This window comes from Anolis sagrei, chromosome X (assembly GCF_037176765.1).
Source record: "Anolis sagrei isolate rAnoSag1 chromosome X, rAnoSag1.mat, whole genome shotgun sequence".
In the NCBI taxonomy this organism is placed as follows: Eukaryota; Metazoa; Chordata; class Lepidosauria; order Squamata; family Dactyloidae; genus Anolis; species Anolis sagrei.
The window spans coordinates 19510028-19528767 of NC_090034.1; the positions used below are offsets into that span (position 1 = coordinate 19510028).

At 43.3% G+C, this 18740-nt stretch overlaps 1 protein-coding gene across 2 annotated transcripts in view; it reads right to left on the bottom strand.

Moving 5' to 3' along the window:
• The window catches only part of LOC132781973 (syntaxin-binding protein 4-like), a 90946-nt gene that overhangs the window by 5651 nt on the left and 66555 nt on the right, over nt 1-18740 (bottom strand). For both annotated transcript variants that reach the window (XM_060786576.2, XM_060786575.2), the window contains exons 12-20: nt 17632-17729; nt 16726-16822; nt 16451-16578; nt 14648-14740; nt 12694-12759; nt 6215-6403; nt 5212-5328; nt 4261-4310; nt 1558-1697 (exon numbers count right to left, since the gene is read on the bottom strand). In XM_060786576.2, coding sequence (XP_060642559.1) covers nt 1558-1697; nt 4261-4310; nt 5212-5328; nt 6215-6403; nt 12694-12759; nt 14648-14740; nt 16451-16578; nt 16726-16822; nt 17632-17729 — 978 coding nt within the window. The remainder of the gene's footprint in view (nt 1-1557; nt 1698-4260; nt 4311-5211; nt 5329-6214; nt 6404-12693; nt 12760-14647; nt 14741-16450; nt 16579-16725; nt 16823-17631; nt 17730-18740) is intronic.

Consider the following 18740-nt stretch of genomic DNA (forward strand, 5'->3'; position numbering starts at 1 on the left):
CACTCTCCCTATTTGCAAGTCTCCAACTCTTGTCCACCCACTTTATTTGCTGTTTATCTAACTGTCTTCTGACAGCATAAGATCAGAGGAAGAAAATGAGATTTCCCCCTGTACTTCCCTTTCAAGCATTAGAAAATGGGGGGAAGCAGCAGCAAGAGGGGCCAAGAAAGCCATCTTAGTTAATGTGAGTGTTCCAGGCTGTATGGCCATGTTCCAGAAGCATTCTCTCCTGATGTTTCATCCACATCTATGGCAAACATCTTGGAAACTAGGCAAGTGAGGTTTATATATCTGTGGAATAATGTCCAGTGTGGGAGAAAGAACTCTTGTCTGCTTGAGGCAAGTGTGAATGTTGCAATTGGCCACCTTGATTAGCACTGAATGGCCTTTGAGCTTCAAAGCCTGGCTGATTGCTGCCTGGAAGCATCCTTTGTTGGAAGGTGTTAGCTGGCCCAGGTTGATTCTTGTCTGGAATTCTCTGTTGTTTGAGTGTTCCTCTTTATTTACTTTCCTGATTTTAGATTTTTTTTAAACAGTGGTAGCCAGATTTTGTTCATTTTCATGGTTTCCTCCTTTCTGTTGAAATTGTCCACATGCTTGAAATTGTCCCAGGCAGCAATCAGCCAAGCTTTGAAGCTGCAAGGCCATTCAATGCTAACCAAGGTAGCCAACTGCAACATTCACACTTGCCTCAAACAGACAAGAGTTCTTTCTCCCTCCCTGGACTTTCCACAAATATATAAACCACACTTGCCTAGTTTCCAACAGGCCTCAAAACCTCTGAGGTTGCCTTTCATGTGGTTGGCATGATTGCATGGAGTGCCGTTATCTTCCTGCCAGAGTGGTACCTATTGATCTACACAAACTTGCATGTTTTCGAACTGCTAGGTTGGCAGAAGCTGAGGCTGACAGTGGAAGCTCACACCCTCAGATTCGAACCTGTGACTTTTCGGTCAACAAGCTCCACAGCTTAGTGGTTTAACCCACTGTGCCACGGGGGGGGGGGGGGGGGGCTCCCTAGGGAGTCATATAATGCAGTTCAATGCAGTCTAAATGGATTATATGGGTCTATGTTAGGGCAGTTCCAAACTGCATCATATAGCAGTGTAGCTCCGGCCTTACACAATGAAAACTCAGAAGTGTTTGTTTTTCCAGTTGTTTCCCCTGAATATCATCTACAGACTCCCATTCAGGTTCTAACCAGGGTTGGCCTTGCTTAGTTTCCAAGATTATATGTGATCTGGTGCCTTTAGGGTAATGTTGGTGCGTGCCTTCATATTATTTCTGGCCTATGAATGAAGCAAAGGTGAATCTGTAATGGGGTTTCTTGGTGAGCCTGTTCAAAATAAGTTTACTATTTGGAATGTCATTATGGTTAGATCCACGTATATGCAACCCAGACTACGGCTTCAGCACCTTGAACAGAGCATCTCTAGAAAAGGCCAGTTGGGCTTCTTTTAGTGCTAAGTTTTGGGAAAATATCCATGTTGTTGGCAGCCCATTCATCCAATCCCTTAAACTGAGATCACTCAAGAAGTAGACCTGAGAATCCCTTACCGTCTTTTGCAGCGTTAGACATGGACACAGGTTCCAACAGTTCATTCGCCTCTGCTATCAAGATGCCTACAACATCTGAAGACGGAGGAGTCGCTTCCAAGGGCTTCCTTGTTTTCTCTTCATCATCCTGAATGTTGGCTCTTAAAAGAAGAAAAAAAACAGATCCTTTTTGAGATTCCTCTGCTGAGTGTCCCAGGTTTGAATCCCAGCCAAGGCAAAGAATCATTAAGCGGCCTTTTAAGCAAAGCCACGGAGGCCTCAACTCACTGCCCACAATATAGGGAAGAGACTAGAATGCATTACAAGATTGTTAAATATTATATCCTCCAACTGCAGGTCCCCCAACAGAAATGATATTCAGACATCCCTCTTGCAAGGGCAGGAAAGATCCAGCATAATCAGAGTAAGCCTTTTTATTCTGAAAACTATTAAGAAAAGAGCAGATTTCCTAAAAGAAAAACCAGGAAAATAAGATTCTGACTATAAATAGAAGGTCAGCTGCTGTCCTCACCCTTTTGCCTTGTTTTTTTACTCATGTTCTATTTTGAAATGGTCATATGACTGATCAAATAAATTATTATTATTATTATTATTATTATTATTATTATTATATCCTCCTAATGTTCCAGATTGACAGGGACAGTTCCAATTCATCCTTTATCACTTCCGCTTTTTCAGCTGCTTTTAAAACATCCTAGCTTGTCTCTTCTCTTTGTCCTGAAGTTGCTGCAAACTGAGTTCAAAACAAACAATTCAGCAGAAAGGATTACAGAAGAAAATGTGGAAACTTGCATTTCCAAGGAATTTTTTTGAGGTTTTTTTTTCTCCCCAGGTTTTCCTAAATTTGCTCCATACATTCCATATTGTTCTCCTTAAAATATTACTTTTGTGACATCTTCCTCAGTGATAAAATTTGCCCTCTGATTGACCATACATGTTTGAAATGTCCTGGCCTCTTTCCCCTTTTCTCACTTTGTCCCTTTGCGGCTTGATGGATCTGGGCCAGACTTGGCCCTCAGATTCTTCATGATCCAGCTTAAAATAATGGAGGGGTTTGAACTAAAAGAACCACAAATTCAGGGCCAGAGCAAAGGGAAGGAAAAGGAACAAAGCGGAGTGGCTATGGGTAGGTGAAGTGGCCCTCAGTGATGTCACTGGGAAAGAAAGGGAGTGAAGTGGCTTGGATGCTGCCACTTGTGACTTGTGTGTGAAGGGAAGGGAGGAAGGAAGGAAGGGAGAAAAGTGGGAGAAGAAAGAAAAAGGAGGGAAGGAAGAGAAAGGAAAGGGGAAAGGGCCTGAGGCGAGGCAAGGAATGGAAGAGAAACAAGGGAAGAAAAAGGAAGGGAAGAAAGGAGGGAGTGTGGGAAAGAAAAAGAAGGGATGAAAAAGGAAGGAAAGGGAAGAAGGTATATGAGGGAAAGCAAGGAAGCGAAAAAAGGGAAAGAAAGGGAGAAAAGTGGGAGTAGAAAGAAAAGGAGGGAAGGAAGGAAGAGAAAGGAAAGAGGAAAGGGCCCGAGGGGAGGCAAGGAAAGGAAGAGAAACAAGGGAAGAAAAAGAAAGGGAAGAAAGAAAGGAGGGAGTGTGGGAAAGAAAAATAAGGGAAGAGTAGGGAAGGAAGGAAAGAAGGAAGGAAGGAAGGAAGGAAGGGGACAAAGGTATATGCGAGAAAGAAGGAAGGAAGCAAGGAATAAAAGAAGGGGGAAAAGAAGGAAGAAAAGAAGAAAAGAAGGAAGGAAGGGAAAAAGATGGTAAAGAAAGGAAGGAAGAAAAGTGGGAGAAGAAAGAAAAAGGAGGGAAGGAAGGAAAAGGAAAGGGGAAAGGGTCCGAGGGGAGGCAAGGAAAGGAAGAGAAAGGAGGGAAGAGAAAGGAAGGGAATCATAAAATCATAGACTCAAAGAGTTGGAAGAGACCTCATGGGCCATCCAGTCCAACCCCCTGCCAAGAAGCAGGAATATTGCATTCAAATCACCCCTGACAGATGGCTATCCAGCCCCTGTTTAAAAGCTTCCAAAGAAGGAGCCTCCACCACACTCCGGGGCAGAGAGTTCCACTGCTGAACGGCTCTCACAGTCAGGAAGTTCTTCCTAATGTTCAGATGGAATCTCCTCTCTTGTAGTTTGAAGCCATTGTTCCGCGTCCTAGTCTCCAGGGAAGCAGAAAATAAGCTTGCTCCCTCCTTCCTGTGGCTTCCTCTCACATATTTATACATGGCTATCATATCTCCTCTCAGCCTTCTCTTCTTCAGGCTAAACATGTCCAGCTCCTTAAGCCGCTCCTCATAGGGCTTGTTCTCCAGACCCTTGATCATTTTAGTCACCCTCCTCTGGACACATTCCAGCTTGTCAATATCTCTCTTGAATTGTGGTGCCCAGAATTGGACATAATATTCCAGGTGAAAGAAGGGAGGCAGTGTGAGAAAGAAAAAAGAAGGAAAGAAGGAAGGAAGGGGAAGAAGGTATATGAGGAAAAGTAAGGGAAGAAGGAAGGAAAGAAGGAAAGAAGGAAAGAAGGAAGGACAGATGGAGAAGCTCCATGAGGTAAATGCAGGGAGGAAAGAAAGAGCCACCATAGGAGGCTTCTCAGTTCTTAAGAAAGGAGGTAAGCAGTGGTCCCAATGACATTCAGGTCTATGCATGAGTGAATAAATAAACGCTCACAGAGTTTACAGCGTACAGAAACATTAAGAACAATTCCCCTTCTCACCTCTTCTCCTCTGGCAATGTGCAGGAAGGACTTAATAGCTTCTGGGCGTTCTGGGCAAAAACAGAAAGTGGAGGCATTTTAGTATTTCAATCCTGTAGAAATTAAACTCCTGCCCGCCCTCCCTCCCAGTGGGATATTTTCCTAATTCCCCACATCCTTTTGCTCTGCCCCTGTTGCTACTAATTGCAAGGGTGGCTTGCATTAATCCATAGCAAAAGAAAAGACTGCACAAAGGCCAGCCTGAATAAATCGATCATTTCAATGAGACTGATTAATCCCAATGCTAATATTCAGCTGCAGAAAATAAAGAGGAGAAACGACCAAAGGAGAAGCCCTTTTGTGGTTTAATGTCTAAAGAATGGAAGTGGGAAACAGTGAAACTCAATTCATTGGCATCCAATAGTTCTATGTGCAAATTAAGAGTGCTTGATTCAACACAGCATGATCCCAGTAATCACAAAACCTGATATACACAGTTTTACTTATCCATGGATGGACTTAGGACCTCTTGTAAAAGCTACACCTTTTTCTAGGGACCTCCGCCATCTGTCCCACTGAAAACAATAAAGTTCACTATTATGCATAGTTTTATATATCCTCACAGTCTAGGACAATATCCTCTGCAGATGTAGGGGTCATACTCTACTTGGCAGTAAGTGTCCAAAATGCTAAGGCAGGAGTGGCATGGGGGTTGTTACAACCACTGTTCCCATCATCCCTTATCTTTAGTTGGGGCTGAGGCTATGTCCAAAACTTCCCAAAATCTACTAGTTTCCATAAGCTTCCTATCCAAATACAAGAGGAATCCGACTGTTTCTGGTATTTATTTGGCTTTTTGAGCAGAATCCTGGACTAAAATAGTTCTTGCTCCCTTCTGTCCTAACAGTAGCATGATATTCTGATGAAGAAGATCCCCAGATCTAGAGAGCTGCTATGGTTTCAGCATCTCACCTGGACAAACAGGAGCAGCTTCCTGTTAAGGATTTCCAGGCGTTTCCGGGAAACTTCGGACTTTCTCAACTGCCCATCAGTCAGGGTTAGCTGCCTTTTCATCTCTAAGACATCATTCTGATTTGGAAAGAGAAAACAAGAGAGTGAAAATGGAAATGGAGAGAAGTACAAGGTGACATCTGTCTCCAGAGTGAAAGTGTTGCTATCTCAAAGAGACCTCAAAAGTGAATTGCTGTTTTCTACCATGTTTCTAGGTGGCATTTCCACACATTTAGGAGGTTTTTTAGTGAATAAAGGGACCAGATTCCATCTGGTGTTGGAACCAAAACAGACTCAGCTCTGATTTGTACTTGGATGGGAGACCACCATTTATACTTGGATGGCAGCAATAGCACAGTGGGTTAAACCACTAACTGCAAGAAATCTGCTGACCAGAAGGTTCACAGTTCAAAACCACGAGTCAGGGTGACCTCCTGATTGTCAGCCCTAGCTTCTGCCAACCTAGCAGTTTGAAAGCATGCAATGCAAGTAGATCAATAGGTACCACCTCGGAATGCCAAGGCACCCTATGCAGACATGCAGGCAACATGACTGGAGATGTCTACAGACAACAGGCTCCTCAGCATGGAAAAATAAAACAAGACACATTGTGGGAGTTGAAGTCCAAAACACCTGAGGGGTCAAAGTTTGCCCATGCCTTGGTTAGAGGATATTTTAAAGCTTAACATCCTGCCCACCAGCCTTGTAAATCCAAACCCCACTCTCCTGACTAAACAGAACAAACTGCAGCCTTTCAGATGTCACTGGATAACAACTCCCCATCAACTCTAGATATGATCTCTAATGATGAGGAATATTGGAGTTGTAGCCAAGCATCTGGAGGAAAGCTACATGAAATGGCATGGTCCAGGGACATTGGGTTGGACACCTGTAGTTTAAAACATCTGAATCATTGAAGGTTTCTCCCACTACGCTTAACTGCATGGTCCCATTGCAGACTGACCTCTGCTTCTGAAGCTTGCTTGGTTTTCTTCCCCACCAGCTGAGTTTTCAGCTCCGCGATCTCTGCCTCCAACAAATGGATCACTTCCTCGTAATCTTGCTCTGCACTGTGGGCTTGCCGTTGGGACACTTCAGCCACCTGAAGCTTGCCATGGAGGCTTCGGTTCTCTGAGAGGAAGCCCAGCGCTTTCTGAGGTTGGGGAGAAAGCAAGAGGAAGAAAGGCAAGTCATTCCCACACAAAAAGAGATGAGACTCAAAACCTTGAGAGCCAGTGTGGTGCAAATGGTTTAGGCAGGGTTGGCGTTGCTGTCATTAATGGGAGATCTAGTTCAACCTCGAATATGAGCCAGTATGATGTAATAGTGTGGATGCTAGATTGGGAGACCTTTCACATTAGTTGGCCAATCATATCCATGGATGCAACCATCCACTGCTTAAAATAATTCTCTAAATGGAAACCTTTATTTTTCCATTTTATACAAAATTTATTTATTTATTCATTTACAGTATTTATATTCTGCCCTTCTCACCCTCCAGGGACTAAAGACAAATCACAATGCACATATACATGGCAAACATACAATGCCATAGACACACATAGACCTTTTGGGCTGCAAAGGTCGAACAGCAAACATTCAATACTATAGACATACAACATATATAGACAGACATACAGAGGGTATTTAACTTTCCAGCTTCATGAAGGTATGCTTGAATTCCAGTCACCGGGGGAGCTGTCACTTCACCATTATTTATTATTTATTATTAATTTATTTACTGTATTTGTATACCGCCCTTCTCAGCCTTTCCACTGGTGTCACCGATGGAGTACTTTCTCATTCTTTTGAATGCTGCTGGATATTTTTATGGCGTCATAAATTAGTTAAATTAGCCTCCCCACATAAGCAGTACCTAAATTTCCTACTTGATAGATGCAACTGTCTTTCAGGCTGCAAAGGTTGACAACAAGCTAGACAAATGGTTGGGAGCTTACTCTGACCTGGGCTGGCTTCAAACTCATGACCTTCTGGTCAGTGGTGATTTTAATGCAGCTGACTCCCAAGCAGCTGCACCACAACCCGGTTGTTTGTGAGCTGATTTGAACCTTACTGTTGCTATTATTAGTATTATTTTACTATTGTATATAATTGACTTGAACTCCATTAGGGTATACATTAGGGATCCTGGAACCAAAGCCCAGCAGATACCAAGACCTGACTGTCTATAGTTATAGCGTTATGATTCCACTTTAATTGTCATGGCTCCATCTTATGGAAATGTAGGAAATGTAAACAATCAGGCTGTCTGGCTGAAGTTTCGATGTATCCATCACAACCCTGCAGCTAAAGTGGACTCATTGGCATATAATGGTGAAACTTCTTAACACCATGCTTCAAATCCCTGCCATTAGGGGATCATGAATAAGTGACACTCTCTCAGCCTCAGAGGATGCCAGTGGCAAACCCCTTCTGAGCAAATCTTGCCACAGAAAGCCCAGGGTAGCATTGCAGTAGGGGTAGGAGAGCACAGAACAGCAATACGAATGAAAGGTACTGGACTGGCTGTTCTTAGGATTCCCACAAATGACACTTTTTGGAAGGTGGAGGAGCGTGGGCTTCTTGTTGGTTAAGATACACGTGCCAGAACACCGCAGCAATGCCTTTGTGCACAACTCACAATGTCACACGTTGCGGTTGCTTAGGGACGTTTTGAACCGCAGGCTGTAATTGCAGGAAAAGAATATCAAACATATTTTTAACCCAAAGAGCACAGGCTCCTCAAGCTTTTCAACAAGCAGAGAAAAAGACTGGGTTGAATTCAGTCTCTGGAAGCATGTTCCTTGAATAGCATCAACCCTGCTCTTAAGCATAATGAAGCTGAATTCCTCATAAATATTCCTCACAAAGCTGCTCCTCTGAGCTGCTTCTTCCCAAGAAGGATATTGATCTGTTTGAAGATGTCTCAAGGAGCAAGATGATCCAAGATCTGGAAGTGAAGCCCTTAGGACAGTGGTTCTCAACCTGTGGGCCCCCGGATGTTTTGGCCTTCAACTCCTATAAATCCTAACAGCTGGTAAACTGTTGAGAAGGTTGAGAACCACTGCCTTAGGGAATCTAGAGAAGGCAAGGTTGAGAAGCCAGGATTTCTTTCCCAAAAGCTCTCTTTCAAACTATAAAATTATATTATGGTATTCAATACCATGACTCCGTCCTATGCCACTGCCAGAAGGGACAGGGAGTTTAATCTATGCTGACGATCGTGCCATCACCGCTCAAACAGGGAGCTTTGAAATGATTGAACAGAACGTCTCTGAAGCTTTAGGTGCTCTTACTGCCTATTACAGGGAAAACCAGTTGATTCCTAATCTATCTAAAAAGCAGACATGTGCTTTTCATCTTAAGAACAGACGAGCATCTTGAGCTTTGAGGATTATCTGGGAAGGAATCCCACTGGAGCATTGCAGCACATCCAAATACCTGGGAATTACTCTGCACCATACTCTGACTTATAAGAAGCACTGTTTTAATATCAAGCAAAAAAAGTGGATGCTAGAAATAATATCATACGAAAGCTGACTGGCACAACCTGGGGATCACAACCAGTTACAGTGAAGACATCTGCCCTTGTGCTTTGCTACTCTGCTGCTGAATACACGTGCCCTGTATGGAATATATCTCACCATATTAAAACAGTGGATGTGGCTCTTAATGAGACATGCCACATTATCACAGGATGTCTACATCCTACACTACTGGAGAAATTATACTGTTTAGTCAGTATTGTACCATTTGATATCCATTGGGAAGTAGCAGCCAATAAGGAAAGGACCAAGGCAGTGACAGCTCCGGCTCATCTTTTCTCCGGATATCAGCCAGCATGCCAATGCCTTAAATCAAGAAACAGCTTCTAAAGATCTACAAAGATACTCGCAGGAACACCTCAGCAAGTGAGAGTCTAAAAGTGACAGGTGAAAACCCGCAACCTCAATCAATGGCTGAGTTTGGATGAGAAACTCTCTCCTGGGCACACAGAAGACTGGGCAACTTGGAAGGCGCTGAACAGACTGCGCTCTGGCACCACGAGATGCAGAGCCAACCTTCAGAAATGGGGCTACAAAGTGAAGTCCACGACATACCAGTGTGGAGAAGAGCAAACCACAGAACACCTACTACAATGCAACCTGAGCCCTGCCACATGCACACTAGAGGACCTTCTCACAGCGACACCAGAGGCACTCCAAGTGGCCAGCTTTTGGTCAATGGAAATCTAGTATAATGCCAAGTTCTAACTTTGTTTGTGTTTTCTTAAATACAGTATAACTGTACCCTCAATTCACTTCTGACACTGTAAATAAATATATTGTCAAAGGCTTTCATGGCTGGAATCACTCAGTTCTTGTGGGTTTTTTCGGGCTATATGGCCATGTTCTAGAGGCATTTCTCCTGACGTTTCGCCTGCATCTATGGCAAGCATCCTCAGAGGTGAGGTCTGCTGGAGCTGGGGAAAAAGGGGTTTATATATCTGTGGAATGACCAGGGTGAGACAAAGGGCTTTGGTAAGTTGGGCTAGGTGTGAATCTTTCAACTGACCACCTTGATTAGCATACAATGGGCTGACTGTGCCTGGAGCAAACTCTTCTTGAAAGGTGATTAGATGTCCCTGCCTGTTTTTCTCTCTGCTGTTTTTGCTGTTGCAATTTTAGAATTTTTTAATACTGGTAGCCAGATTTTGTTCATTTTCATGGTTTCTTCCTTTCTGTTGAAATTGTCCACATGTTTGTGGATTTCAATGGCTTCTCTGTGTAGTCTGACATGGTGGTTGTGAGAGTGGTCCAGCATTTTTGTGTTCTCAAATAAAATGCTGTGTCCAGGTTGGTTCATCAGGTGCTCTGCTATGGCTGATTTCTCTGGTTGGAGTAGTCTGCAGTGCCTTTCATGTTCCTTGATTCGTGTTTGGGCGCTGCGTTTGGTGGTCCCTATGTAGACTTGTCCACAGCTGCATGGTATACGGTAGACTCCTGCAGAGGTGAGCGGATCCCTCTTGTCCTTTGCTGAACGTAGCATTTGTTGGATTTTCTTGGTGGGTTTGTAGATTGTTTGTATGTTGTGTTTCCTCATCAGCTTCCCTATGCGGTCAGTGGTTCCCTTGATGTATGGCAGGAACACTTTTCCTCTGGGTGGATCTTCATCTTGACTCTCGTGGCTTGTTCTTGGTCTTGCAGCTCTTCTGATGTCTGAGGTGGAATATCCATTGGCCTGTAGAGCCCAGTTGAGGTGGTTCAGTTCATCTTGGAGGAGGTGGGGTTCACAGATTCTTTTTGCACGGTCTGCCAAGGCTTTAATGGTGCTTCTTTTTTAACTTGGGTGATGGTTGGAGTTTTTATGTAGATATCTATCTGTGTGTGTGGGTTTTCTGTAAACGGTGTGACCCAATTGTTGATCTGGTTTGCGGATGACTAGGACATCTAGAAAAGGCAGTCTTCCTTCCTTTTCTTTTTCCATAGTGAACTGGATGTTTGGGTGGATGCTGTTAAGATGTTCCAGGAACCTGTTGAGTTCTTCTTCTCCATGGCTCCAAATGGTGAAGGTGTCATCCACATATCTGAACCATATCGTGGGCTTTTGGGTTGCTGTCTCCAGGGCTTGTTTTTCAAAGTGTTCCATGTAGAAGTTAGCTATGACTGGGCTGAGAGGGCTCCCCATAGCTACTCCATCTTTCTGTTCGTAGAATTCATTGTCCCACTGAAAATAGCTGGTGGTGAGGCAATGGTGAAACAGCGCCGTGATGTCTTCTGGGAACCTCTGGTTGATGAGTGCCATGGTGTCTGCAACTGGGACCATGGTAAATAGAGACAGCACATCGAAGCTGATCAGTTTGTCATTTGTATTTAGCTTGAGATTGCTGATTTTTTTCAATGAAGTGGGCTGAGTCCTTGATGTAGTGTGTTGTGAGCCCAATGTGGCTTTGTAACTGTGCAGCAAGAAATTTGGCTAAGTCATATGTGGGGGATCCAATGGCACTCACGATGGGTCTGAGTGGGGTGGAGTCCTTATGGATTTTTGGGAGTCCATAAAGCCTGGGTGGAAGGGCTTCTGATTTACATAGCTGCTGTCGTATGTCAAAGTTGATTGAGGAGTTCTTAATTAGAGTGTTGGTTTTTCTGGTTATTTTGGAAGTTGGGTCTTGCTTAAGTTTTCTGTATGTAGTAGGGTCCAGGAGTTTTCTGATCTTCTCCTTGTATTGTTCTATATGCATGATTACTGTGGCATTCCCCTTGTCTGCTGGCAGAATGAGGATATCAGGATCTGAATTTAGGTCTCTAATAGCTTGTCTTTCCTTCCTTGTAATGTTACTGGAGGGGAGTTTTGCCTTTTTCAGGATCCTTGCTGCTTCCGCTCGTACTTCTTCTGCTTCTTCCTCTGGGAGGAGATAAATTGCTGATTCGACATTGGCAATTGGTGGTCAGTTGAAAGATTCACACCTAGCCCAACTTACAAAAGCCCTTTGTCTCACCCTGGTCATTCCACAGATATATAAACCCCCTTTTTCCCAATTCCAGCAGACCTCACCTCTGAGGATGCTTGCCATAGATGCAGGCGAAACGTCAGGAGAAATGCCTCTAGAACACGGCCATATAGCCCAAAAAACCCACAAGAACTGAGTATAAATAAATAAATCCTATGGAAACCTAGGATTTGCAGTCTGGTGAGTATCTTTGCCAGAGACCTTCAGCACCTTTCCAAACTACAAATCCCAGGACAAGATAGCAAATATTGTTGTCGTCAAAGGAGTATCCAACTGTTCTAATTGGGTCCTACCAAAGAGATTTTAATTTTTGCTCAAATGAGAAGAAATATAGGACTTGTAAAACTCATATGAGAGCTGGACCTTAGGGAAGGCTGAGCGAAGGAAGATCGATGCTTTTGAGCTGTGGTGTTGGAGGAAAGTTCTGAGAGTGCCTTGGACTGCGAGAAGATCCAACCAGTCCATCCTCCAGGAAATAAAGCCTGACTGCTCACTGGAGGGAAAGATACTAGAGACAAAGTTGAAGTACTTTGGCCACATCATGAGGAGACAGGAAAGCCTAGAGAAGACAATGATGCTGGGGAAAGTGGAAGGCAAAAGGAAGAGGGGCCGACCAAGGGCAAGATGGATGGATGGCATCCTTGAAGTGACTGGACTGACCTTGAGGGAGCTGGGGGTGGTAACGGCCGACAGGGAGCTCTGGCGTGGGCTGGTCCATGAGGTCACGAAGAGTCGGAGACGACTGAACGAATGAACAACAAAACTCATATCTCCTTTTGAGGTGGATGGGACAGCCCTCCAAAAGAGTAAATCAATCCTAATTTTGAGTTTATATGCAGAGAATCTCACTGGCATCTGTACTGCAATAAGTATCAGGCTGCAATTTGATCCATTAATTACTTGCACAATAGGACCAATCAAAGTGTAATCTAAACGCTTAACCTTTGTCTGACCTGGTTCAATCTCTGGAGCTCCTCTTCCATGGACTTCTTGTTGCTCTCTACCTCCTTCAAGAGGGACTGGGAAAGAAAAAAAGAAAGGTTAATTTCATGTCATCAATTCAAGCAATGCTTTCCAAAAATGCCCTAAACTTAGTGCTGTGTGATATATCTCTGCACTAAAGATGTAAATTCCAACTAATTTGTCTTCGCCGGTGAGAACAAATAATTAAAGCAGTGCTCTCCAACCTTTGGGAGAAAATGAATATTAACCCACAGCTTTCTCACTATATTCAGAACTCCCAAAATGCTGTACAGGAATTATTCTGCAGAGAAAACATGTGGGTTTTTTTGGCATGAAAACCCATTTCTTGCCTAGAGAACAGGCTCCCTGCACAAAAACTGAGTTTTCTGCCCAGGAAGCAAGTTTTCTGCATAGAAAACTGTTTTATGCAAAAATATGCACAAAAGAATTACTAAACACCTTGGAATGTAGAATATCAAGGGAAAATGGAGCAAAATACTCACTGGTATATTGTTCTTCCTGACACGGTTTCCAAACTGTCAGAAAATTATATTTGACCTGATGTGAATAATTACAAATATTATTTTCACCCTTACTTTGCACTTTATATATCTGTAACTAGTAGGTCAGGAGCAGTATGGTGCAATGGGTTAAACCCTTGTGCTGGTTGAACTGCTAACCTGAAGGCCAGGGGTTCGAATCCACAAGACAGGGTGAGTTCCTGTATATCAGCTCCAGCTCCCCATGCGGGGACATGAGAGAAGCCTCCCATAGGATGATAACACATCAGGACATCCCCTTTGCAACATCTCTTCAGAAGGCCAATTCTCTCACACCAGAAGCAACTTGCAGTCACTTCGGACAAAATTTAAAAAACTAGTAGGTTGGTTTACCTATCATAGGTTTCCATTGAGGAACCATTGCTTTTAAAGTAACTTTTACATTTTATAGTGCAATTGTATATGACCAGCATACTCAAACTGCACCCATGGCCCCATTTCAAGCATGAATTTTAAACTGAGTTTTATTGGTGTTGGTATTTTGTTGCGTGCATTTTGGTGTATTTATTTTAACAATGTTGTATTTTTTCTGTTTGTTTGTTTGAACTATATTATAATCCACCTCCAGCCACATGTTAGATGGTGTTGTTAACCTGTCCACGGTGGCACTACAGGTTAAACCATTGAACTGTTGCATCTGCTGACCTAAAAGTTGGCAGTTCAAAGCCGCGGATTGAGGTAAGCTCCTGCTGTTAGCCCTAGCTCCTGCCAAACTAGCAGTTCGAAACAATGCAAATGTGAGTAGATCAATAGGTAACGCTTCAGCGGAAGGTAATAAAGGTGCCCATTAAGCCATGCTGACAATACAGCCAAGAGGTGTCTATGTACAACAGGCTCCTCAGCTTGGAAATGGAAAAAGAACACCTCCCCATGGTCAGAAGCCAGAGATGAAAGGGGAAGCCTTTACCTTTGTTATGTGTATTCATGTGTCATTGTTATTTCACAGTATTAAAGGTACTGAATGTTTATCTGTGTATGTTGTAAGTCCCCTCGGGAAGATAGAGCAAAATAGAAATAAAGTGTGTTGTTGTAGCTGTTGTTGCTGTTGTTGTTGTTGCTGTTGTTATGCCCCCTTGCAACAACCAAGATGGCATTTGTAATCCCTAATCTCCAGAGAGCACTTGTTTTCTAGCAAAAGGAGCAAGAATTCTCTCTCCCAGAAAGCTCCAGGCATGATGATTCACCTTGAAATAGATTGTGAGCATCTCTCAATATGAAAGAACGATGCATTTCTTCATTGCTGTTAATATTTTTTATTTCTAAGTTCAAAGCATGCTGAACGGAAGGCGGTCTCAGATGGATATCCAGTATCTGATCTAACTCCAACATCAATGCATTTGCTTTGTGTTCCTTGAAGACAACCTCTCAATGTGCATATACTCACTTTTAACCTCCGGACTTCTTGCCGCAGGTCTGCTGTTTCCAGCTGCAGTTGTTCCATCTCTTCACTGTCGGTGCAACTGATAGAGTCACATGTCTGTAATAATAATAGAACTAATAATAGTAATCATACCATCATCTCTCTATATATAGAAATCAAAGTATGCATGTATGTTGGTTGGTTGGTTTGTACAACAAATGCTCCTCTGTGGCTTGATGAATCTGGACCAAACTTGGCCTACAGATCCTTCAAAAATTGCCAGGTTTGAACTAAAGTAACCACCATTTTCGGGCTAAGAGCATAAGAGGGAAATAAAAGTGGATTGGCTGTGGTTAGTTGAAAGATTGGCTGTTGCTAGGTGAAGTGGCCTCTTGTAATGTAATTGGCAAAGAAAGGGAGCCAAATGGGTTGGTTTCTGCTGGGTGACATGTGTGTGCGAGGAAGCAAGGAAGGAAAGAAGGAGGAAAAGAAGGGGAACCAAGAAAGGGTGAAGAAAGAAGGAGAAAGAAAAAAAAGGAAGGTTAAGAAAGGGTGAAAAATAAACAAAAGGAAAGAGTAGGAAATAAACAAAAGGAAGGGAAGAAAAAAGAAGAAATAGGAATGGAGGAAGGGAAGGAAGGAAGAAAAGGAAGGGATGAGAAAGGAAGAAAGATAAAGGTAAAAAGAAAGGGAAGGTGTTTGAGGAAAAACAAAGGAAGCAGGAAAGAAAGAGATGGGAAGGAAGGGGGGAGAGAGAAGGTGTATGAAGGAAATGGTGGGAGGAAAGAAAGAGCCACTAAAAATGCATGCTGGGACAAAGGCATGCATATTATCTGCATATATACAAATAATAGTAATAATAATAGTAATAATAACAACAACAACAATAAAGGAGAAGAATTTCACCATAAGAGCAGTGAAAGAGACACATGTCTGGTTGTGAGATAATTTTTTCTAGGGCCCTTTGACTCTGCACTGTTAAAGCACTATGATTCCACTTTGACTGCCATAGCAACATTCCACAGAATTCTGGAATTGGTAATTTAGGAAAAAGTAATTAGACATTCCCAGCTAGAGAGGTCCAGTTCCTCTGGCTACAATTTTGTAGATCCACAGTTGAACTCATGCACTTCAACATCACTTTTAACTGCCATGGCTCAATGGTGTGGAGTCCTGGGAGCGGTAGTTTGGATGATTTGGGTACAAAAAGGGATGCTTTGGATGCAGTAATGACCATGGTGGCACAATGGGTTAAACCCTTGTGCTGTTGAACTGCTGACCTGAAGGTCAGCAGTTCAAATCCACGGGATGGGGTGAACTCCTGCTGTTACCCCAGCTCCTGCCAACCTAGCAGTTCTAAAACAAGCAAAAGTGAGTAGATAAATAGGTACTGCTTCAGCGGGAAAAACATAAGATGCTTCAAGCAGTCATGCTCCACATAGGCTACTCAGCTTAGAAATGGAGAACAGCACCTCCCCCAGAGCCAGAGATGAGCACCACCTCCAAAGCGGAAATGAAAGGAGAAGGCTTTGCCTTTTTTTGTGTGTCTCATTGTACTTTTAACAAGGCATTTAATGTTTGCCGGTATCTGTTTACACTGTAATTCGCTCTGAGTCCCCACGGGAAGAAGGGTAGAATATAAATAAATAAATAAATAAATAATAATAATAATAATTATTATTATTATTATGCTTTGTACAAAAACAGGGTTTTTTTAAAGGAGGAGGGGTAAAACTCTTGCAACGGTTGGCATCATGGCACTCTTTTTCATCTCAGGTGAGTTTTCCTTACAATCAGGCAGTTGGAGATAGATAGCTGGTGGCTGACCTGGGAATGGAAAGCTGACGTATCCAGCAAAGTGGCCACTTCGTGTTGAGTGAAGAGCACAGAATTGGAATTGACACCAGCCTCTTCCAGCTCCTCCGGCAGGACATCTCTGACAGCTTGGAGGAAATCTGAGAAAAAAAGGGGAAGGAAGAAGAGGCACCTAGAGTTAAGGTGGATACATTTCCTTGTGATTCTGATTCTAATTACAGCTGGTCAAAGGCTGCTCTTGGACAAGGATGATAGGAGTTGCAGGAGAGGAGACATTTTTCACTCACCGCCATAAGCCACTGTTCCTTGTGAGTCTGTAGTCAGACTCTGCCTGAGCTGCCTCTTCTTCTCCTCACTCACGTCAAGACTCAGATACTGCAGCATCTGCACATGCAAAGCCATGCAGCGGACACCAAAAAGTGAGCATTGAAGGGTGGAGAGAAAGATAAGAGCTTTGAAAATAATCTTTCTGTTTTTTGTGACTTTATAATCTCAAGAAAGGTACGGTACAGTTTATGAAGCAGCAAGTGCAGAGGAAGCAGGCATTTCTGTCGACTTGGCACCATGGAGTGTTTAATGCTGTACACTTCATGGGAATGCTGTAAATTCATGGCAACTTAAAAGTACACACACACACATATATCGGGTGAGCATTGCTAGATGGATTTATCTATAATGACGATCAAGTCCACAATTCCCCCATCAAGTCAGAACCCAGTCTTCTAGATTTGCATCGATATCCTGGGTCAGAAATGAACTGAAATGAATTCCTCTTCTCCCTAGTGTCCATTCAATTCAACAGGATGTGCACTGCATCCTGTTTAGAAGTGTATGGTTTTCGGGGGCAGGAGAAACATTTTGTGAATATAAGATGTATTCCAAGAACTGGACTGTAAGTTTTCTGTTCTCATTATTTTACAAATTTTGGACACTTGGACTTTTCCTAGAAATCAAAGCAATCAAACTGTCAGGAGTACTTTGATGGTGTTTGCCCTGCATTTCAAGGGAAAAGACTAGATGGCCCATGACTAAATGGCTCAAGTGGTCTTGTCGAACTCTATGATTCTAAGGATCTGAGACTGAAGAGTAGGAGAAAGAGAAAGAGAGGAGAAGAAACAGAAGGAGGAGAAGCAGGAGGAGGGAGAAAGTTTTGAGAGAGAAAATGGATCCTCTGATTTGCTGGCCAGACTCACCAGTTCAAGTTTGCCATCTTTGAGACGAATGTGAGGATCCAGGGTGACTTTGGGCTTGGTGGCTGGCATGGCTCGCTGGTTAGATGGGGAAACAGGAGCTGGAAGGCAATAAATCAGAGTTCAAGAACAAAGAGAGGTCTTTGAAGGCCATTAGGCAACTCGGTGCAAACCCCTGCCTTGGACGTTCTTGGAAGGAAGCCACCTTGATGTCCACTCCTCATTCCCAGGGCTATCTCCACAGCATTATAGACTGCTGGGCAGAACTGTGCACTAGCACTGTGTACACAAGCATTCACAGGAATAGGAATGGAAATCAGCAATAAAATAAACTTATCTTTACTGGTAACCACATAATAAATCTGCAGTTTCTTTTTCACTACACAAAAACAACTCTTCCAATGCAAACATCGGAGACTCGGCTTCCGCAGTGGTTCTCAACCTGTGGGTCCCCAGATGTTTTGACCTTCAACTCCCAGAAATCCTAACAGCTGGTAAACTGACCAGGATTTCTGGGAGTTGTAGGCCAAAACATCCAGGGACCCATAGGTTGAGAACCTCTGTAATAAGGGAAATTCACACTGTCAGCAATGGTTGTCCCTAGCCGTTAATTGCGTCCCGTGAATCCATTATAACATTCTGCTTCCATAACATTGCAATCAATAAAACGGACAATGCCGTTTTATTTTTCTCACAAATGCAGACATGCCAACTCTCTCATATTTGTTCCCTTTCTACTGAACTAGTGGCGGGTGATTGGAAAATTAGTACTAAATTCTAGTTTGTGCCTAGATTAGCATGGGCCCCCTTCCCAACCTGTGAGGTCATACATTAAGATAGCAATACTTCCTATTGAGACAGCCACACAATCAAATTTGCCTCTTGGGTCGGAGGAGATTTTCCCGAAATGTCGGAAGAAGCCACAGGGATCCCGCCATCGCAAGAGTAATCCGGCTAAATCCCAAGACCTCTTGGCCCCCGCCAGGTGCCAAAGCTTTGTGTCTGCCCTGATAGGACTGAACGGCTGGGTTTGTGGGATTTGTCACCCACCGGAGTTTGGCCGGGAGGGTTCAAGGACGGAGCGCCTCCCCCTCTGGCTCCCAGTTAATCAG